Source organism: Danio aesculapii, chromosome 19, assembly GCF_903798145.1.
Source record: "Danio aesculapii chromosome 19, fDanAes4.1, whole genome shotgun sequence".
In the NCBI taxonomy this organism is placed as follows: domain Eukaryota; kingdom Metazoa; phylum Chordata; class Actinopteri; order Cypriniformes; family Danionidae; genus Danio; species Danio aesculapii.
Genome location: NC_079453.1, coordinates 7,882,940 through 7,907,566, shown reverse-complemented (window position 1 = coordinate 7,907,566; position 24,627 = coordinate 7,882,940). Strand labels below are relative to the sequence as shown.

The 24,627-nt window shown below is 36.5% G+C and overlaps 1 protein-coding gene across 1 annotated transcript in view; it reads left to right on the top strand.

The window, feature by feature from the left end:
• atp1a3a (ATPase Na+/K+ transporting subunit alpha 3a) overlaps positions 1-24,627 on the top strand; it is a 70,414-nt gene that overhangs the window by 16,063 nt on the left and 29,724 nt on the right. Inside the window, exons 2-8 of the mRNA XM_056480548.1 lie at positions 2,358-2,474; positions 3,078-3,137; positions 9,182-9,385; positions 13,221-13,334; positions 13,643-13,777; positions 15,901-16,018; positions 23,676-23,944. Coding sequence (XP_056336523.1) covers positions 2,358-2,474; positions 3,078-3,137; positions 9,182-9,385; positions 13,221-13,334; positions 13,643-13,777; positions 15,901-16,018; positions 23,676-23,944 — 1,017 coding nt within the window. The remainder of the gene's footprint in view (positions 1-2,357; positions 2,475-3,077; positions 3,138-9,181; positions 9,386-13,220; positions 13,335-13,642; positions 13,778-15,900; positions 16,019-23,675; positions 23,945-24,627) is intronic.

Here is a 24,627-nt window from a genome sequence, read left to right as displayed (position 1 = left end):
GGGGTAGTTAAACCAAAAATGTCTATTCTGTCATCATTTACTCAACCTCAAGTTGTTGCAAAATGTACACTGGATTCCATTGACATCCATAGTAGGAAAAAAAATACTGTACAAATCAATGGCTACCGGTTTCCATCATCGGTCATAGTATCTTCTTTTGTGTTCAGCAGTAGAAACTGCTGAATAAATTATGTTATTTTTGGGACTATCCCTTTAAATATGAGCCCATCTGTGTATCCAGTTTATTAGGTCGCAGTTTCAGCTGGTGCTCATTTCATTAATGCTCAGTGGTTTATAAATCTATTGGCCAGATTCACTAAACAGGCCATGAGCGTGAGTCCACTGTCACATAAAAGCGGCAATAAGAATGGATCACTCTGCAGATGATGTGCTGACTGTAAAACTAAGAAAAGAAACACAGTGGCTCATTTCTACACTACAAAAAGTTTATAGGATTTACCAAATTTTTTTAAGGTAAGTGGTTGCAAAAACGTATATGGGCTGAATTACAACAAATTAAATTAAATAATGTTTAACTTAATTTGTTTGCTTAAATTCAGCTCATATAAATTTTTAGCAACCACTTACCTTAAAAAAAGTAGTAAATTCAATTAATCATTTTTTCAGCTTATAATGACCAATGAATCTACAAAATCAGCGCAAATTAAAGACATTGTTTACCCATAAATGAGAATTTACTCCCTCTTCACCAATAAATGACTATTTAGGGCTGCACGACATTGGAAAAAAACTGACATTGTGATATTTAGTTTTTCTGCGATATTTATTGTGATATGAATATAATTACATCACCACATGACTTGTATAGCTCAATTTGGAACTCAACATTTTATATAAATTGTAGTGGTTTCATAGCCATAATCAAATGTAATTAAAACTGCACAGTCGTCATTGTATATTGTAAGTTATTATAATTTCCTGTACACAAATTATTCAAATGCACCTGAAATCTTACGGTCATTTGCATTAAAAACAAACACTATTTCACTCTATTAAGGTAAACTTCACAGTCACTCAACAATATGGTTCTTGGTCAGCTATAATTCCACTCATATTTCCTGAGAGATGAGCAGAACTTGACATTGCAGATCCTGCGATGTGACTATTGTGAATGATCACATTGCGATATCGATGCTGAAATGATAGATTGTGCAGCTCTACTATTTACTCCTTTAAATGGATTCAAACCCGTCTGAAAACTGTTAGCCATTGACCATAGTATTTTTATTTTTGTGTTATGGATGTCAGTGGCTACCGGTTTTCGACATTTTTCAAAATTCCTCTATTTGTGTTCAACAGAAGTGTCAAACGTATACAGTCTTGAAGCAACAGATCTTTTTATCAACTGAATTGAGATGATGACTTGCCACAAATGTAGAAATGTAGTTTTTCTTGGTCTTTTATTCCATTTGTGTCTTTGATTTTGTACATTTGGTAATTTTATTTGCATTGGGTTAAAGGTCTCATTAAATTAAGATTTTTTTTTTAGATGTTAGGATCAGTATTTATGTATTTTAGGATATCTAAAAGGTATTGTGCTCCTAAACAATGACAAAATTTGCGTTTAGAAGATAGAAACCTGATATAAACATGTAAGACTTGAAGATTGCCACTTCCGCCTAAATGGATCAATGTTTTTTCACGTCACCTCATATTTCAGTTTCCCATCAAATCTTGTCCAATCAAATGCTTTCTATTATCTGAAATGCCCTGCCCCCTTCAAGATGCTTCACATTTGATGCGCATTTGAGCTCAACCACTCTCACTGGCAGAGCGGTGATAAAGCAAAACGCTATTGGCTGTTTTTTAAAAAGGAGAGGAGCTACACCTTGTCCCACCCTCTCTTCGTGTTTCATTGGAGATTACATCAAACACTGAATAAAAAACATTGAATAAAAATGCACACTTCACGGGATCTTTAAAAGTGTAGAGGTTTGTCTTTAGCTGCTTGACAGTAGAAGTCGGCTGCTCAGTATTCCACAGAAGAACAGAGAGAGTGAAGGTTCTGGAAAATGATTTTTGTTCATTTATTTTTGCTGTTATAAAGGAATAATGAAACACTGATGACCTTTGCTGACAAGAGGGAGTGTATATTTGTAGCTTATAACTGTTTATTGCTGTGAAGCTGCATTGAAACAACGTCTGTTGAAGAAAGTGCTGCAAAATAAAGATGACTACTAAAAATCGGTTGACCAATTAAAAGATTTTTATAAAAATTTGCTTGACTTTTGTGTCAAATATGACGGCATTTATTGCCTTAATTTATAGAATTAACTGGTTGTAATGTTGGATTAATTATGTAGTTAATCTAAAAATATTGATGTTTTTTTCTGCAGTATGGACGGTCGGACAGCTACCGCGTGGCGACCACGCAGGACAATGATGATAAGGATTCTCCCAAAAAGGGAAAGGGGGGGAAAGACCTTGATGACTTGAAGAAGGAAGTGCCACTGGTAAGACACATCAACATGAATTTGTTTTATTGATCTTTTTAGCAAATGAAAGAGCCTTGAACACGCAAGAAATAATGGGCGGGGCTTCATATGATTGACAAGTTGACAAGCCCTCAAACATCAGAGAAAAAACACATTGAAAAGAGAGGGGAAGTTATTTCTTGTAAGCACATAAATATTTTTCTTAAATGAAGCGCACACATAAAATGAATCACAAAAAACACTGAACATTTTGTTACATATTTTGATTTAATGGTGACTTTAGGTGCAGTAAACTTTCAAGATTTTAATCGGTGACCTATGGTAAGCACTTTTATAGTGTACAAATTAATTAGATTTTTATTTTGTCACATTTCATTAATTCAGCATAGTACTTATTGCTATATATTACATTGATTTTAAATAACTATGTTGCCTTAAATTAATTGTAGTGGGACTTTGATTCATTTCTATTTACTTTTATTCAGTTTATCCAAATCGACTTACAAATGAGGAACACAAGTGATTCATCAAAAAGATTCGAAACTTGAGGTTTCACTCCTCATTCATATTTGTGAGATTGAAACTGATATTTTAGACAATTTTATTTTGTTTTTCCTCCAGACAGAGCATAAGATGTCAATTGAGGAAGTGTGCCGAAAGTACAACACTGACATCGTACAGGTGAGCGTTTCACATCCACAATGAACATTTACAGCAAATGTTAAATTTACATCACTTAAACAAGAGAACTGATGATTAATAGTAATTAAAAATAAATGTCCTCATAACAAACATTTGTTTTGTTGAATAAAGATAGTTTTGAGTAGGGCTGCACGATATTGAAAAAATCTTTTAATTTTGTCATTCTGCATTATATATTGTGATATGAATACATTTTCACTGGAAGACTAAAATCCTTACTGTGTAATTTTGACACCCAGTGGATGAACTAGGTATTGCACTCCTGGATCAAATCAGACAGGAGTGCAAGTTGCCAGATTGAGGACCAAGGAGCGAGTCTGACGATCGAGCCTAAAGGTTGATTTAAATAGTGTTCTAAATAAAAGCAACGGCACTATATAGAAGGAATATTTTCAAATTAAAAGGAGTTTTTGTTCTAACCAACTCCTCGAATATATTAGAAACGACTTCTATTTCTTGCAGCTGAACAACAGAAAACTGAAAATGATCATCTCAGGTACACCTCATGTGCTTTATTCAGTGTTAAATGCTAATAGCGTGAGTTTGAGTGCCATTTTACATTATATTTATCGCCATACTACTGAAAACAGCAGCAGAGAGTTCACCTCAGATCTTAAAATTAATAAAAAAAAAACGTTTGAAATTTAATCTTATAACTGTGACTCAGTGCAAGCCAACATATATCAGTGATTCAGCATGAACATTTAATAATGTTAAAGAGGTTTAATATGTATTAATTAGATTATAAACCTTACCATTTCATTGGAGTGCAGTGAGTGCACTATTCTGTGCTTCTGAATGGCTGTATTAAAATTTCTGTCGTGTTTCGTCAAGTGCAAACAGCGCTTAGTGCAAACAGTGCTTATCACTGCAAATCTTGTCAAGTAGCGTGTCACTAGGACATTGGGTAACAATGTAATCTGCTCACCTAATGTTTACGTTCGTAATATTTATGTTATTTGCTAATTAAGAACCACCTCATGTGGAACTCTGAATCTGCATCTCATTTCGAAGTCTGCTACTGTCCACCGGAGGTCACATCACAGTGACAGGTGCATGCTTTGTAAGCCTTTCTGAATGAATGAAATACGCGGTTATCCAAAATGGCAACTCGGCCTGCTGAAATATAATTGGCTGAAGTAGCATTGAGCGGGTTAAAAGAGCCAAAACAAAGACAGCCATTCCAGCACAGAATGCACATTTTCAAAGCAGAATATCTGACTTCAGCAGTGTTTTTCTGATAAACAAGAATGTTCACTTAGCATGTTTCTTAAATATCTGCAAACATATTATGGTGTTTTTATGCTTTAGAAGAGTCAAAAACTTACATACAGCACCTTTAAAAGTCTCTTTTTGGGAAGAATGAATCCTTTTAGATTGATTGGGATGATTCTGTTAGGGGAGTGCATCTGCATAAAATCCAATAAGCAATCTACAAGCATAGATGAATACCACAAAGAATACCCTTGGAATGAACAGTGTTTTATCATTTTTTGTGTCTAACAGCATTCATGTACAGTAATTAAATAATAAAAGTAATTCTACAAAATTAGTTGTTATTAAAGTTACAAGTGGTGCAATTTCTTATGTCTGAATGCTTTTAAAATTATAATCCAGTCACAGGCCTTAAAAACATATAACAATGATCAACTATAATCCAGACTCTTTCCTATTGCAAATCCCATTTCAATATCAATGCTGAAATATTGTGCAGCCCTAGTTTTAAACGGTGAGCTTAAAGAAATATTTCGGGAACGAAACTGAAATTCTGAGAATGTTGTCATAGTTTTATGAGATCAAAGTGGTAATATTAGAAGAATCATAAGGAAAGAAACATGAAAGTGAAGTGGAGACATTTGAGATTGCAGAAGAGAGGCAATTTCCTGAATGTCTGTCTGGATCTTCTGAATAAATTCAATTTCCTTCCTGATGGCTCAGGATAACTCGATGCTGATGCACAGAAAAAAAGACCAGGAATTTCTTTCTGGGTGAATCTTTTTCCTGACGTATAATTATAAGCTAATCCTCCTCACTGATGAAGCTGGTGCCATATTTCAGTTGATGTTTTTTTATCTCAAAATAATAAGTTATTCACTGACATTTGTGTATTCTGTCTTTAAGTTTTGGCTGTAATTTGCATACAAATATAAATGTACTCAACAATACTTCAACCTTGGATCGTTGCAAACTGGTATTGACTGACTTTCATCTGTGGAACACAAAAGAATGAATAAACTTTTGTTTATTACATATAATTAATGTCAATAGGGCAGTGTTTCCCAACCCTGTTCCTGGAGGCACACCAACAGTTCATGTTTTGGATGTCTCCCTCATCTGACCCTTTAACTTCAGGTTCTGGAGTCTCTTCTAATGTTCTGATGAGTTGTTTCAGGTGTATTTGATTAGGGAGAGGATGAAAATGTGTACTGTTGGCGTGCCTTCAGGAACAGGGTTGGGAAACTCTGCATTAGAAGAGACTCCAAAACCTGAAGTTAATGAGTCAGGTGAGGGAGACATCCAAAACATGAACTGTTGGTGTGCCTCCAGGAACAGGGTTGGGAAACACTGCAATAGGATATACTTCCGGTGAACGGTTAATGTGACTTTTTAAAATTTTATAGGGTTCATTTTACAGCATTGATGTCGTAATATAATTAAAATAAAATCAGTTAAATAGACTTCAGCATTCATTTAGTTGTTCAAGTGTTAATCGAGATGAAAAGCTGTGTACATGCATGCACCCGTCAGGATTAGCAGGCAAGTGCAGAAACTTCATTGAATATACTGGGGTAAAATAAATGTTCACATTTTAAAGACACAGCGCAAAAAAAAATTATTTAATGCAGTGCTTCTTGTACATTCTGAGACCAACTTTACATCGTAAATCTATCAGGCAGTGAAGATCAGTGATTTTTACAGAAAACAGACCTTAAACGTGCTGATTTTGTAACTGCCTACAGTTCACCGGAAGCGCTTGACCCAGGTTACTGAAAAATGAAAAGTCCTTCCGCATACTTCTGCATATAACCTATAGCAGTGGTCACCAAACTTGTTCCTGGAGGGCCGGTGTCCTGCAGATTTTAGCTCCAACCCTAATCAAACACACCTGAACAAGCTAATCAAGGTCTTACTAGGTGTACTTGAAACATCCAGGCAGGTGTGTTGAGGCAAGTTGGAGCTAAACCCTGCAGGGACACCGGCCCTCCAGGACCGAGATTGGTGACCCCTGCCCTATAGGGTCCAATATTGTTTAGAATTAAAGTGAATAGTCCAGACTTGTCAAAGTTATTGAGTGTATTTATGTCGTGATGTTATTCTCAAATATGTATATGGTTTTTGTTTTAACATACTGTAGCACTTAAACATAGTGCAATTCAATATTAACCCTGCTGCTATATTGTTTTCAAAACTGCTTCAAATTTATCAACATTTAATATTGTTGATTATTAAATGATATTTGTGTACATACTACAGAACTATTATAAAGATTTAAATGTTTAAAATATTTTATTTATTAATAAATATTAATATTTGATTATTTTTGGTGTCAAATTCAACAAATTACATATTTTGATTTCGAAGTACATGAATATATTTCTGGATATATGAATTTAAATATAAATGAATGGTGAGATGGATCATTTTCTTGTTACTTTCAAATAAAATTTATAAAAGTGACTTAAAAAAACACTGGTGTAAAAACAGTGAGAAGCTAGCACAAAACAAAATACAATTTTAATATTTAAGTGTATACATTTTTACTAACGAAAGCATATTTAACCTATAATACATATGTAAACATATTTACTCCCATTTAAACAAATAAGTATTGCAAATTATTGCAAATGAAAGTGCAAGTGTGTTGTAAAAACAAATTGTACATTGAACAAACCAAATAAAATAAAATACAAATAAATAAAAAAATAAATAAAGAAGGGCACAGATTGGACAATTGTGATGTTATATTACTTAAGACTTTAAGACACTTTTTTGAGTTCATATCCAACGTGCGAAATTTGGAGAGATATGTGGAATCTGTGTCGGAAGACATTACGTCATCCTAGTTTACCCAATACGCTTATTTCACGTGGCCGCCATCTTAAAGAACCAAAGCGAGGCTGCGGTGGGAAGAAACCCGGAAGTATAGGACAAGGACTGTACACATTACAGTAACATGATGTGGAGTACACACCTCCAGCTGTTGCCGAGATTTCAAAATGCAGAACTGGTGTAAACATCACTTTAATATCATTCAGTAAGATTAATTTAGAAAATTAAAAGCAATTTAGCATCAAACAACATCACAATCTCTATAAGAGTAATATGCTCAAGTGTCCTCCTAGGCTTCAGATCATGGCAGCAGGTAAACACCGTGGGGACGCTTCCCTGCTTCAGTCTATGTTACCCAGTGAGCGATAAAACACTGTAGCACACCCTCGTGTTGTCTGTAATAGTGCTGTCCCGGTACTGAAGTTTTAAAACCATCTATTTCCCGCTGAGTTAACATTGAAGCGCCGCTGAGCGCAGATGACTCGACTGATCTTCACGGCTGCTTCGCGTTCCAGTCTCCTTGTATCTGTGTTTGCACTCAGTTTACTGCCCTTCACCCAGTGCAAACACAGATACACGGAGACGCGAGCGCGAAGCAGCCATGAAGACCAGTCGAGTCATCAAGCAGATCGCTCGGCTCGTCTGTGTTTGTACTCGGTAAACAGCGGAGGGTGAACTGATGACCTTCTCGGCCAATCACAAGCTATTCTGTTGATCACGTGAACACAATGGCAAATCAGCGCTGTTTTAAGAAAGCCATCAACAGTGCCTTAAATGTTAGCGGGAAATTGATGGTTTTTCTTTTAATTCAGTATCATGACAAGTCTAATATAGTGAAAGAATAAGTTCATTAACTCGCGTTTGATAAATGGCGTCTAAAACGTGTGTTTGGGAAAGAAAACGCTAGCTAACTAGTGCCATTTCCCTTAACTTAGCTGAAAATGAGCTCTGATATCCCTTTTTATTTTCACCATTCATTCAGAACGGACCTTCGGGTCACTCGGAAGGCGGTGAAATGATAAATTTGTGTCACTTTCTCTTTGCTGATAAGATATACAGCAAGCTACACAACGTTCCAATGTAACTCCCAACGATACTTCCGGGTTTCTTCCCACCGCAGCCTCGATTTCGCTTTTAAAAATGGCGGCCGCGTGAAATCAGTCTATAGCCAATCGCGGGTGGTGTTATGCAAATTAGAGTGTGATGCTGCTGGGTATGTTTCTAATATTTTCTGCTTTTATTCATACGGCTGTTGTGTATTTTTGTTATCGTTTTCAGCTATTTGTCAGCTATTCTTTTAATGAAATGTGGAGTTTTTTGGGTTTTTTTCTCACCGTCATTGTGAATTGTGCATTTATTTGAGTTTGTGTATTGCGAAATGTGCATTGGACAGGATTTATACATACGTGCAAGTCTTTGCTCTCACAATACATATACAATAGCAGCGTTCATGGGGCCCAACAAAAATGCAGGGGCCCTAGGTGACTGCCTGTATTGCCTTATAAATATGAATACATACATCATAAATACATACAAGAATAAGCAATTATACTAAATGTTGTTTTAATTAAATTATGTAAATAAAAAAATTAATTAAATGAGACAGCAATATTTATAATGTACATAATATAACAAAAAATAACTAAAGCTGTATTATTCATTTTATTTCATCTAAACATTCAATAAACTGTTCCTTTATTATTATAATAAGATTTTTTGGCTATTATTATATACATCAGCCTTTACAGGTTTTTTTTAACAAGGTTCTTTAACAGATTGTCCTCATTTAAAGCATCTTAACACTAAACTAATTACACCTTGATGAGCTTATCTGAAGCGCTAATGTTTGAGAGCACAATCTCCAGCTCCGCAGTGCCACCGTCGCCCTCTAGTGGCAGTGCAGCAGGGTTTGCCTTGGACAGCCCTTCACAGTCTATGGTTTCTCCTCACACTCTCTTGCTTGTCTCCTGAAGGGTCTGACTAATGCCAGGGCTGCAGAGTACCTTGCTCGGGATGGTCCCAATGCTCTCACCCCTCCACCCACCACCCCGGAGTGGGTCAAATTCTGCCGACAGCTCTTCGGAGGTTTCTCCATCCTGCTGTGGATCGGAGCAATCCTCTGCTTCCTGGCCTACGCCATCCAGGCGGCCACTGAGGACGAGCCTGCCGGAGATAACGTGAGAACTCTCTCTCTCACACACACACACACACGAATACACCTCAGTACAGTCATGCATTAGACAGGATTTGGCAGGGGCACAACATATGCATAATTTTGGAGTATGAGGATTTTTTCCTGGGAGAAAATAAGGTCGTGTTTGTGACATAATTAGTAATCCTGTTCAGCAGCTCTTTCATTTTGATCCAGAGCACTGGGTTATTATTCTTTTTGTTGTCGTTAATAATTATATGTGAAGCTTTATGTTTTCCTTTCGTACTATAATGCAGTCATGGACAGTATTTTAATATCACTACTGTACTTATGTACATATTTTAAGCATCTGTACTTTATCAGAGATGTATTACTTTAGGACGCCTTTACTTTTACTATAGATAATAGCTATAATTGATTACTATAACTTTTAATATACGAATTTGCTAATAAAAAATCTTATAAATTTTTAAGTATCAATATATTTTACATGTTATTGTGTAATTAACCTATAAATATTATATAAATAACTATTATATAACTATTATATAAATAACTATTATATTATATAACTATTATATAAATAACTATAAATATTATTATAACAAAGCTGAACTTTCAGCATCGTAAAGCCTGTTTCACACCGCAAGCGTGAGCAGCGTGTGTTTTTCCGGCATCCATGTTAACAGATTAGAGCATTCATACTGCATGCAGAAGCAGCACATCAGGTGTGAGCGTCGCCGAAACAGCGGTGCAACGATAGTTTCAGTGCTGGGTGTATTTTTGCCGCACTGCTCACGCTCAATTAAAGTGATCAAGATGACCAAAAACACGTTGAATGACAGTAAAAAAATAGGACTTTTAGCCAGTAAATGCATAGATAATATCCACAGATTTTTAAACGATTAAAAACAACAACAAATATTTATTTGGGCCCGAACTACAAAACCAAATTAAATACAACTTTAGGATTAGTTTAGCTTAAGTTGCACACTAGTTTGATCATGTATAAATATCATTATAACTATATTGTATAAATATTATTATAACTTTAGGCCTTCATCATCCTGACAATTAAAAACAAAATTACATGATACCACAGGCGATTGTGCTCTGATTGCACTTTAAAAGACATGAATGACACTCCTCATAGAGCTTGAGAAGCAAACAGTTCTTTAGGATCTACATATTTTATAAAATAAAGACTTGCAGGTTAAGGATGCAGCATAGAAGGAAGTTGCCGCAAGCCTTGGTGCAGATGAAAAGTAAAAAAAAAAGTGTATTTATATATCAATACTGTATATACAGTTGAAGTCAGAATTATTAAACCCCCTGAATTATTAGCCCCCCTGATATTTATTTCCTCAATTTCTGTTTTAGGGAGAGAAGATTTTTCCAACACATTTCTAACCATAATAGTTTTAATAACTCGTTTCTAAATTACTGGTTTATTTTATTTTAGCCATGATGACAGTAAATAATATTTGACTAGATATTATTCAAGGCACTTCTATACAGCTTAAAATGACATTTAAAGAGGTTAATTGGGTTAACTAGGCAGGTTATGGTAATTAGGCAAGTCATTGTATAACGATGGTTTGTTCTGTAGATCAGTGTTTCCCAACCCTGTTTCTGAAGGCACACCAACAGTACACATTTTCAACCTCTCCCTAACCAAACACACCTGAATCAACTTATCATAACATCAGAAGAGACTTTAACACCTGAAGTTAATGGGTCAGAAAAGGGAGACATCCAAAATATGTACTGTTTGTGTGCCTTCAGGAACAGGGTTGGAAAACACTGCTGTAGACCATCAAAAAATAAATAGCTTAAAGGGGCTAATAATTTTAACTTTAAAATGGATTTTAAAAAATTTTAAACTGCTTTTATTCTAGCCGAAATAAAACAAATAAGACTTTCTCCAGAAGAAAAAATATTATCAGACATACTGTGAAAATTTCCCTGCTGTTAAACATCATTTGGGAAATATATGAAAAAGAAATTCAAAGGGGGCTAATAATTCTGATTTTAGCAGTTGATAGGTAACTAGATAGAACAGACAGAGATAGAGTGATCTGTGCAACAGCTGCCGATGAGCTGCGTGCTGCAGATGCAGTCAGTTTGAAAGGAAAACGCCTGCGTGCTGCTTCTGCTCTCCATACGCGCTGCTCACGCTTGCGGTTGGAAACAGGCGTTACCCGTCAGTGTCACATGATCATTAAAAAATCATTCTAATAAGCAGAACTGATTCTCAAGAAATATTTTATTACCTCAAAAGTTTACAGAAAATTGCATTTTTAGGTTTTATATATGTTTGATAAAATAATGATTATTTGGGTCTGTAGGATTGGGTTTTAAACCACAGCGGTTCGAACTGTAGTTCTGCCGAATGACTAAAAAGTTATCAGTACTGATGGTAAAAAACTGTACATTCTAGTCAAACCATCCTTCTGCAATCTTATACCAAAAACGGAAATAAGGGCAGTATTAATAGCTATAAATGTGGGAGAGCGTTGATACTATGTGATTGTATTGTATTGCAATATGGAACAATTAAGTGTTGATGTTTTATCAAAAGTAATTCACAAATACTTGATAATGAAATGATTTAATGACAATAATTCTCTATGGTTACAACTGAATTAGTTACAAAATAACTGTATAAAATGATCAAATATGAAATGATAAACCATATGATATAAATTGTACCCAGCTTAAATGTAAAATTAAAGTTACCAGAGTTAGAAGGAGAGACACAGGGGGAGGGAGAGAGGGACAAAGAGAGCAGGCCCAGAAGTTAGCCTGATTGCTGTAGAGTCAGAGAAGCTAGACTCCAGAGGAGGAGAGGCGGAAAGCAGACTAGGAAAAGACAGGCCAGGAAAAGAAAAGAGGCAGATCAGCGTTTTACCACCTATTTTGTATCTTTCTTGACCATGTGACTAAAGCCCAAATGCTGAGACATTCAAACTGACCAATCAACATGTGACCACATCGTAAAACCCCCAAAGTCCACACACCAGGCCCTGATCTTATCAGTATCTGCCCTTGGAGTCAGTATGGACCTTCTTGAGTCAAAAACACATGTTTTGTCATGTAAACAAACGCATATAACAATTAGGCCTCTTACAGGTCCAAACTGGTGCAAAAAAATAGTTTTGAATGTGAAAGGTTATTGAAATCATTTGGGTCATTATATAAAATCCCAGAATCATTGCTTGCTGAATTGGTTTAGAATGAGCACTTCAACTTCAGAAACAATGCAGATATATTCATTTGTAGTCAAAATTATTAGAATTTTTTTTTTAATTCTTTATTTTTTATTTTATTTTCCCAAATGATGTTTATTGGAGCAATTTTTCACGGTATTTTTTTTTCTACAGAAAGTCTGATTAGTTTTATTTTGGCTAGAATAACCCTAACCATTTTAAGGTCAATATTATTAGCCCCCTTAAGCATTTTATTTTTTTTTTACATTACAGAACAAGCCGTCTTTATACAAAGACTTGTCTAATTACCCAAACTTGTCTAATTAACCTAGTTAAGCCTTTAAATGTCACTTTAAGCTGAATACTAGTATCTTGAAACAAATCTAGTCAAATAATATGTAATGTCAACATGACAAAGATAAAATAAATCAGTTATTAGAAATTAGTTGGGGGAAAAATATAAAGTGGGGATGATAATTTAGGAGGGTTAATACTTCTATATGACTTGATATATCTTAACATGGTTTGGGTATAATCTTCACATGGTTTGCTTCATTTTTTAATTAATTTCCAGAAAAAGCCTTCCATTTTGGTGGGCCTTTGAAAAAACTAATTTGACCTGTGTTTCTGCTCTGTGTCTCTGCTCTGCAGTTGTATCTGGGTATCGTGCTGTCCGCTGTGGTCATCATCACCGGCTGCTTCTCCTACTTCCAGGAGGCCAAGAGCTCCAAGATCATGGAGTCCTTCAAGAACATGGTTCCCCAGGTACACAACAACACTTCTTCCAGGAAGTGTTTTGCACAGCAGTTGTTTGCTGTGATTCTCAGCTTAATAATAACAGTCTGAGTGGATCAACGTGAAAATGTGGTGCAATATACTCGATATACTAAAATAATCGTAAATCCCCTGTTTACCTCTCTGCTCGTAATCCTAATTATTATCTCTCTAGGTTGAGTCTCTGAAGCCTCTAGACTATATTAATGCTCCTCTAATCTCTTCTTTGGCCTTAGAGTCATTAGAGGTTGAAATTGATGTGAGTGTGTTTGTGTGTACGTGTGTGTGTATGTGTACAGCAAGCTTTAGTGATCCGTGAAGGTGAGAAGCTCCAGATTAACGCTGAAGAGGTGGTGGCTGGAGATCTGGTGGAGGTGAAGGGAGGAGACAGGATTCCTGCTGACCTCAGGATCATCTCTGCTCACGGCTGCAAGGTTTCTATCTATCTGTCTGTCTGTAAAACCATTGTCCATTTGTTCTATCCGTGCATCCATTGTCTATTCCTAACATTCATTGCATCTGTCTGTCCATCTATCTGTGAACCTTTTGTCCATTCGTTTCATCCATCCATCCATCCATCCATCCATCTACTGTCCATATGTTCAATCCATCCATCTGTCTGTCTGTCTGTCCATTCCTCTGTATTTCTATAACTGTATAACTATTGTCCATTTGTTCCATCCATCATCCATCTATTGTCCAGTTGTTCCATCCATTCATTCAAATATTTCCATTCCTTCTATCTGTCTATCCATCTTTCTGTCTCTCTATCTGTCCATCTATCTGTATGTCTTCCATCCATTTAGCTATTGTCCATCCATTCCATCCATCCTTCTGTCCATCCATTTGTCTGTCCATCTGTCTATCTGTCTGTCTGTCTGTCTATTGTCCATTTGTTCTATCCATCCATCATCCATCTGTCAATCCATCCATTCATCCATCTATCCAACTATTGCTCATTCATACCCTCCATCCGTCAACTCGTCCATCCATCTGTCTATCTATCTGTATATCTTTAATCCATCCAACTATTGTTCGTTCATTCCGTCTATCCATCCGTCCCTCCATCTGTCTGTTTTTGTTTGTCTGTTCATCTCGCTGTATATCTTCCATCCATTTGTCCGTCCATCCAACTAACCGCGCATCCATCCAACTTTCCGTCCATCCATCCAACTTTCCATCCATCCATCCAACTCCCAGTCCATCAATCCAACTATCCATCTATCCATAAATCTATCTGTCCATCCATCCAACTTTCCGTGCATCCATCCAACTATCCATCCATTCATCCAACTATCTGTCCATCCATACATCTATCTGTCCATCCATCCAACTATCTGTCCATTCATATATCTATCTGTCCTTCCATCCAAATATTTGTCGTTCCATCCAACTATCCGTCCATCCATCCAACTATCCCTCTATCCATACCTCTCTCTGTCCTTCCAACTAAATATCCATCGTTCCATCCAACTATCCAACTATCCATCCATACATCTATCTGTCCTTCTATCCAAATATCTGTCATTCCATTCAACTATCTGTCCATCCATACATCTATCCGTCATTCCATCCAACTATCCACCCATCCATACATCTATCCGTCATTCCATCAAACTATCCCTCCATCCATACATCTATCCATTCTTCCATCCAAATATCTGTAGTTCCATCCAACTATCCATCCATCTACACATCTATCCATCGTTCCATCCAACTATCCATCCATCCATCCAACTATCCCTCTGTCCATCCAACTATCCATCTATCAATACATCTATCTATCCATCCATCCAACTATCCATCCATCCATCCATCCATCCAACTATCCGTCCATCCATACATCTATCCGTCATTCTATCCAACTATCCATCCATCCATACATCTATCCGTTCTTCCATCCAAATATCTGTCGTTCCATCCAACTATCCGTCCATCCATCCAACTATCCGTCTGTCCATCCAACTATCCGTCTATCCATACATCTATCCATCCGTCCATCCATCCATCCATCCGTCCATCCATCCATCCATCCATCCATCCATCCATCCATCCATCCAACTATCCATCCATCCGTTCATCCATACATCCATGCGTTGTTCTATCCAACTATCCATCCATCCATACGTCTATCTGTCCTTCCATCCAAATATCCATCCATCTATACATCTCTCGATCGTTCCATCCAACTATCCATCAATCCATTCAACTATCCGTCTGTCCATCCATCTATTCGTCTATCCATCCATCCATCCATTCATCCATCCATCCATCCATCTATTAACTATCCAGCCATCCATCCAACTATCTGTCCATCCATCCATCCATCCAACTATCCGTCCGTCCATCCATCCAACTATTTGTCTGTCCATCCATCCGTCTGTCCATCTGTCTGTCTTTCTGTCCACCTGCCTATCATCCATTTGTTCTATCCATCCATCAATCTTGACAGTAGTGTCTGTATAGCTCTAAAACTTTAATATTTTAAATTACTCTAAAACTTTCCAACACTTTCAGGCATTTTAAAGTTTGCTCTCTGTTTGGTGTTATTGCTCAGGTGGACAACTCCTCTCTGACTGGTGAATCAGAGCCTCAGACCAGGTCTCCTGACTGCACTCATGATAACCCTCTGGAAACCCGCAACATCGCCTTCTTCTCCACCAACTGTGTTGAAGGTGCGCTTTCCACAGCAGCTGCGTCACTCCTCCATTTTTCATCTCGCTCACTCTATTATTTCATTTCCTCTTCTTTATGAACTCATCTTCTCCCATCGATTTTTGCTTTTTCATTTCACTCTTTTTTCCCCAGTCTCTCTATATTTTTTCCTGCCCATTTTGCAGAGAACAGCCTTAGAAGAAAGATGTTGTCATGACAACAACCTCTCGTTTTGCAGCCCATCTTGCTGTTTGTCAGCTGCCCACGCAATTGCTCACGCGCTTTGGTTTTTCACTCTGTTTTTCCACACATTTATCTTTCTGCGCCACTCTTTTATTTGAATGATAAGACACTAATCAAGTCAGAGCTGGCCGAATAAATGAATAACACCACAGCTGAAGACGTCACTGGAGTATTACAAGTGAAACTTCATCATTTGCTTTAAAATAACAATTCAGATTCCTTGGAACAAATCCAGCTGCTTTAAAAAAGATATTATCTCAGAGATGAAGTTATCTCAGAGATGAAAATTAATGATGCAGTATGAGGGTGATATTACTAAGCATGCCTCCTGATAGATGAAGTAAAAAGGAGGGATGATGAGTCAGGGAGGTAAAGACTTAATAAACCTAATTCTCTGCCATGTGTCCAAGACATCAGATAATTCTATAAAACCTCTTTTTTTGTATTCTATAGAACTGTCTATAGAATTTCATTCAAATGAAATTGTTATTCATGCAAAAGATTTCCTAAATGATCTTAGCATCACTCCAGTTGTGTCTTTACGTTGTTTTCCAGTTACATTTAGGATTAATTTCTGTTATTTATTTAGAATAATAATTGTATTATAACAATAATACTTTTATTTATTCATAATTAATATTTTTTGTATAATATAGATGGATGGATGGATGGATGGATGGATGGATGGATGGATGGATGGATGGATGGATAGACAGATGGACAGACAGTTGGATAGATAGATAGATAGACAGACAGACAGACAGACAGATAGACAGATAGATAGATAGATAGATAGATAGATAGATAGATAGATAGATAGATAGATAGATAGATAGATAGATAGATAGATAGATAGATAGATAGATAGATAGACAGACAGACAGAGAGACGTACAGACGGACAGAGAGACGGACAGAGGGACGGACGGACGGACGGACGGACGGACGGACGGACGGACGGACGGACAGACAGACAGACAGACAGACAGACAGACAGACAGACAGACAGACAGACAGACAGACAGACAGACAGACAGATAGATAGATAGATAGATAGATAGATAGATAGATAGATAGATAGATAGATAGATAGATAGATAGATAGATAGATAGATAGATAGATAGATAGATAGATAGAAATTCTGCCCCAGTAGAGCTTTATGTCTAGCAACGTCCATAGTCTCTTCACATTCCAATAGTATTAATTAAGTTAAATGATCTAAATGTATTTTTATATTCTGGGTAAGGCATATATGCACAGAAGTGTTGTTCATCCACTGAAATCTGGTAATAGATTGATGTGACTACTTTCAGTTTCATAAGGGACATTTTACAGCATCAACAATGTAGATTTTGTTTAGTTTAACAACAAAACATCAGTAAATAGTGTTATTCTGCCTAGCCTGCTTTACTGAGGTGAAGTTGCTTTTGTATTCACATCGGTTCTTTTTTGAACAATGACGACCTGTAACTCGCTCCCTATATTGCTTATCGCTATTCTGAATATTCGGTCAGAAATAGCTTGTAAGTATGGCTTAGTAATAAGTGTAATTCCTGCACGCCGCCGGCCAAGCACTAGTCGCTTTAGGTTAGCACATGAGAGACGGTTCTGCTGTCATCTTTAAGGTGCGCGCACTTGTGTTTCAGGAGGCGTGGCTCTGGACGGCAGGGGACCGTGGTTCAGAGATTTATGCTAACTGGTTAGCATTGTGGCAGATCACCTACTTGCCGTTTAACTTGCCGTTTGCTCTCCCTCAAGTGGTTCCAAACTTTAAGGAGTTCTTTTTTTTTCTGTTGAACACCGATTTGTTTTAGAAATCGAAATTGTTGGATAACAGTAGACGGTATGACTTCCAAAGTTGAAACAAATGGCTACCGGTGTCTAACATTATTCAAATTATATCTTTATGTTCAGCAGATGAAAGGTACTCAGGCAGGTTTTTTTCGGGTGTACTTATTTTTGTGGTTATTTTATTTATTCATTGCTAATATGCAGACACATATGCAAATTACAGGAGACAATTCATGTCCAAAAAAACAACAACAAATAACAAAAAACAGCTGCATGTGTTTGCGTGTGTGTCAGTGTGCATGCGTGTGTCATTGTGACTAGGTAGGGGTGGAATTGTATAAAAAGAGGCATCATGATACAGGGTGTATCAATGGTGGTAATAATATTATAAATAATAATAAAAAAAATTAAAGATACAAAAATTACTGATTAATTATTAAGAAAACAATTGGAGAATGAGGAATATGATACATGGTGATGTTGATAATGATGATAATGAGGAGGAGGAGGTGGTTGGTAGATTAGGAAGAGGGCAAATAATATTAAAAATATTAATAATAATAATAATAAGCTTTTTTTTTTAATAAAACCAACAACACTTCCAGATCTCTCTGGAATTCCTGTGATTTCCCTGTGTGAGTGCATGTTAGTGCAGTATAAATGTGTCTGTCATAGCTCTTGTCAGTTGTGTAATGCTGTTTTGATAGAGGATGAGATGTTACATACTGTATGGCCTCTTGTCAGTGTGTTGTCGGCAGGGAGGCAGTGGATCGTGAGCTCAGACAATACCCTTTCTTTAGAGTCAAATTCAGCTCCTGTGTGGCTCTCCCCTGCCACCTTGTGGTAGATTAGAGGATTACACAACATGCAGAATGTTACAGTCTGTGAAACGAAATAATTAGAAAACAGTTAATTTCATACTGGAAATGTTTTATCTTTAATTAAAAATTAACAACAGGTTTCTATTACTATTTAATCATTTTTATTCATTGAAGTATCCTAAAAATGAATGTTTTTATTGACAAAGAAAGTGTTTCAACACTGATAATATTACGTTTGTCAAAATGTTTCTCAATGTCATATGAAATTCAATCGTTCCAAAATGTAACATGAGATTTAAAGTCGTCGTGAAATCAAAATCTGCTTTTTATATTTATATAGTAGTGCTTGATGTAAGCAATGTATCTGTGCATTTCCTTATTTTATACAAAATTAATTTGCCCTCAATTTGTTAGTAACACCCATCTTCCAACAATCCAATCATTTCCCAAAGGACAAAATCATGCACCCCCGACATTGTTTTTCATTTCAGGACCGTTTCAAGTGTACAATAGAGGGAAAAGCGACAATCTCAACTTTCATTTCATGGTGACTTTAAATGTTAAATTGATAATAGTAAAAAAGTTTCTCAAATATCAGATCATTCCAAAATTTGTTTGTTTATCCTAAAACAATTTTCTTTTACTCACAGTATTTTTTAAATATAAATGTCTTTTTTTATTTAAATTAAATTCATAAAAGTTTATTTTGTTAAATGTTGTATTCAAATACTGCATTTGTGCCCATACAAAATCTAAATTAAAATGTTGGTTTCTTTACAAAAAGGTCACAATATTTTATTTTAAAAGCCAGGATGCTGATCTGTATTGTGTGCATGCACAACATTAATTTCCCATTAACTTAATTGTACTGCTATTTTTAAAAAAGGGGGAGCTCTATTATATGCCCACACTGTCTTCTTTATGATTCTATTCAAATTATGTTACACATCAAACTAAGCTGTGCATTTCAATCCATTTCAGTGGACACTTAAAGGGTACCTATCATGCCCATTTTTTACAAGATGTACAATAAGTCTCTGATGTCCCAAGAGTGTGTGTGTGAAGTTTCAGCTCAAAATAAAACACAAATAATGTTTTATAACTCTTTGAAACTGACCCTTTTAGACATTGACCCTAAATGTGCCATTTTGGTGACTGCCGCTTTAAATTCAAATGAAATGGAGCTATTTTTAAAAGAGGGCGGAGCTACAAATGCCTGTGTGTCAGCATAGTGGCAGATTAAAAAACAAGACTAACATCCTATATGTTAATGAGGGAGAGATGTCACTATTTTTTTATTATTATGCGAAAAGTGAGAATATACAATCATAGTAGGTTATAAAGAAAATTAAAAAAAACATTTTGAAAAAAGAACACTGCAACAAAAAACATAATTCAAATGTATGTAGTGTCATCCCAAATGGAACACTAATGTTTTTTTACTAAGCGGAAATTCAAACCGTTTCCCTGATGACGTTTGACAGTTGCCAAATCAGTCAAATAAATGACCAAACTATCAAATAATACCTGCCATGAGTATAACCGCATTCACCACCAGGAGGCGCTATAATCACTCTCGTAGAAAAATTTTGCTTTCACCATCCAAAATAAAGTTATCCAACATGTGCGCACGATAGCTCCGCCCCTTCCGCTACGTGAGCAAAGCTGCGGTCGTTGAGTGCGTGAAGTGTCCATCATTCCACACTTCATTTCAGCGTCTGAATGAGTGCATCATCCGGGTAATTAAAGTGCGCTTAATATGTTTAGAGTTTTCAATGTGAACGCACTTCTTACACTATTTATACTACAAAATGGTGTAGAATAGTGCGAAAGCGATTTGGGATGCAGCTTTACTCTTTTTAACTTGTGAAATAAACACTTTTGTGAAAGTGACAACAATTATAGCACTATTGGAATGTATTGCTACCTAAATTACCAACAATTATACATGTTAACAAATACCAGTAAATTAACAGTTATGAAAAACAATCCAAGCTTGCAATTTAACTTGAATGTGAAATGTGTGTGTTGACTGAAGCCTGCAGCCACTGCTCTTTAAAGTCACTGTTTAAAAATGGCTAAAAGTAGCCAAATAAATGTAAAAAATTGCTAAATTTGTTGCTAGGTGCTTTTTGAAAAAAAAAAAAGTTGCTAGAGTAGTATTAAAAGTTGCTAAATCTAGCAACAAAATTGCTAAGTTGGCAACACTGGATTCCTCCCCCTTTATTACAGTTTTTCTTATTTGGTTTGGCTCATTTCTTGAAACAGGAAACACATTCTCAACACTTTAGGGTTGTTTTGTAAAACATCCTTACAGTTCAGCACAACACTATAGCTCACTTGCAAAAGCTCATATATTTCCCAAAACTGTTCACTCGTGTGTCAAAACTAAATTACCTTCTCATTTAAACAGTTAGTGACCCCAAAATCCTTTGTCCCTTTGGCATTGCGTAAGCACTGCAATTCAAAATGCTTAGTTGTTCTGTCACTATCGCAGAGGACCATTGAAATATCCCTCATGCCCACCTTTCAGTCTTAGCCCAGTTTTTGAAAATGGTTACTCTACTGCTTTTCGTCTTTTGACAGAATAAATTTGTGTATAAAACTAAATAAAATACTTTTATAGGATTTATAAAACGTATAAAAAGGATTTTAGTTTAAGAGTAGCCTCCAAGGTTTAACATCACACATTGCACTCATACTGCCAAGGAAATTGTAACCATTGTCAATCACACACATACAGTAATTTCCACACATCAGAATAAAACAAAATATACTGTAATATAAACACACAAACATAAAACAATAAATTATATGCAGCCTACAGTGCTTGATTGGTCACCTGAGATGTGTGAAATTCCTCCTTTGTTAGTCAAGTTCTAGTTTCACCTGACTGTCAGTTGCTGTAATAAATGTATCAAATGCTCGACGGATTCATATATGGTATTCATGGTATTATAATCTTTTTTTTTTTAAGATTTATTTTTGGCCTTTTTGCCTTTATTAAGTTGATAGGACAGTATTTCAGACAGGAAGTGAAGTGGGAGAATAAGATGGGGTAGGGACGGGAAATGTCATTGAGTCGGGATTTGAACTCGGGACGCCCTGAAGTGCTGCTGCACCATATGTCACTAACCACTAGGCTATTGCGCCGACTTGGTATTATAATCCTGACTAATTTTGACAATTGAACAGACTATTGTGCATGTGATGACTTGTACAATGAAATGTCGCTGACATATTTTGGAGCGAACAACCATTGAACTGAGAATCAACAATCAGTTTAGATCAACCAGATCTATTTACTTGGAAATTGTGCTAAATGTTGGCTACCTGTACTGTCATTTGCAAAGATGTACTTAGACCAGTGGTTCTCAAACTTTTAAACCCGCGACCCCCCACTACCAAAGCATATACAAACAATAAAAATAGCTTTTTTTAAGCTGTTCACAATATTTTAACTATATTTACTATACATTACAGGGCTCAAAATTAACATTTTTGCTTGGTAACACTGGTGCTTCTAACTTTAAAAATGTAGGCGCACCAGCCAAAATTTAGTGGCTCACACCAATTATCGCACCGTTACTACAAGTTTTATAAACAGATATATTGCATTTGAAATCAACAATAATCAAAACTAACAAGCAAAAAAAAGTATATGCATGCGTGAGGAAAATATGTCTCAATGAAATCCCGTTATCACAAGAAAATACATTTTTATAACATAATTGAGTGACCAAAAGATATCACCGACGGATATCCCAAAAGATATCCCACAGACTTTACAGTGAATGCTAGTTATTTTCATAGCAGACTTGAAGCCAATGGAAGTCTTATCAACTCTTCAATAAGTATAGCTGGTGGATTAACATTCACCACAAGATCAGTAATCAGATGTGCCAATATTTGTAGCTTTAGGTGTTTCTAAGACTAAATCTGTCAATGTTATTTTCATTCTCTCGTCTTCAGCGCTTTACATTTTCGCGGTTGTAGCTCCTGTCATATGAAGACAGGAGGCGTTGACTGAGTGATTGACAGCTGATTTTAACCAATCATTCGTGTTCAGTTCTTAGAGCAGTGGGCCAATAAGAAGAGCGCGAAGGCGGGGCAAACGTTGAAGGCTTTGTTTACTGCGGCAAGTTGACATGACAGTTTTAAACTGTTCCTGAGCGCTGCGTTCCAAGTACAAAGATGCATTCTGCCCGAATGTGTCCTAAATACTTTATAAATCCGTAATATCTTTTCAAAAATCTGAAAATATTAGCTTTCACTTGTAATACTGAAAAATATTTATTATAATCACTGAAAATTACACAATTTTTAAATCACTCTCGTGACCCCCAGTTTGAGAACCACTGACTTAGACATTTGCAATGTGATGAAATGAATGAGAAAATCAAGTCTGTTGTAAACAATTGCCAAGTGGTTTGGAGGTCCATGTTGTTTTGAGAATGTAATTCCTGTTTCAAGAAATGAGCCAAACCAATAGAGAAAAACTGTAAGAAGAACTCTACCCCTCAGAGATAAATCTCTCTGGAGCCATAAGTTTAATTTTCTACGAGAGAGAGAGAGAGAGAGATGTCACTAATGGGCGGGGCTTTCCCTCTCTGATGACATTTAGAAAGGGAGAAAGTCAATCAAAGTGTTCCTGCAGACAGTTTTTATCAAGTGTGATTACAAAAAGAATGAAATCAATATATTTTACCCTTAGAAGCTGGCTATATTCACACACTCTTCCCACTCAGCTGTGTTTAAACCCCTTATAAAAGTGATTTTTGTATAATAGGTCCCCTTTAATGATCAGGAATGTCTCCCTCAGGTACTGCTCGCGGTATTGTGGTCTGCACCGGTGACCGCACCGTCATGGGCCGCATCGCCACCCTGACCTCCGGCCTGGAGACCGGGAAGACCCCCATCGCCAAAGAGATCGAGCACTTCATCCACATCATCACCGGCGTGGCCGTCTTCTTGGGCGTCACCTTCTTCATCCTGTCCATCATCCTGGGCTACAGCTGGCTGGAGGCCGTCATCTTCCTCATCGGCATCATCGTGGCCAACGTGCCCGAGGGGTTGCTGGCCACCGTCACTGTGAGGACCCAACCTTTATTTCACTCTCTGTCTTTCTCTCTGTGTCAGGAGTGTGTTTCAGTGCCTCTGATAGTGTCCTTTTGTGATTATTGTCATGTTTTACAGTATAATTTGTGAGTAAATATGTGTGTTTGTGATTTTCTTTGAGTGTGTATCTTTCGTTTATGGATTTGTTCGGAATCTGGAACACTAACACACAGCAGTATGAATACTACATACTGACTACTGAGTATATACAAAGGCCATAGAGTACACAAGACGTGTCACTCGTATAGTTTTGAATGGGGTTTGAAAGTGTATTGATCAATAGTAGCTGTGTCATCATAGGAAAAACATATATTTTAAAGGTTATTAAAATAGGGTTGTGGCTGGAGGGAGAAGTGCACATAAAACAAATGCCAGAGTAATTGGTGGTTCATTCTGCTGTGGCGACCCCTGATAAATCAGGGACTAAGCAGAAGGATTATTCAAATAAATAATTCGTTAATCATAATTCTTTCTTTGTAATACACTCACTCACTTTTCTCTGGCTTTGTCACTGATTTATCAGGAGTCGCCACAGTGGAATGAACCGCTGATTACTCTGGAATATGTTTTATGCGGCAGATGCCCTTCTTTGTAATTGTTTTTACAAATCTACAAGTGATTGTTTCTAAATCCTTTCCCAGTACTGGGTTGCGGCC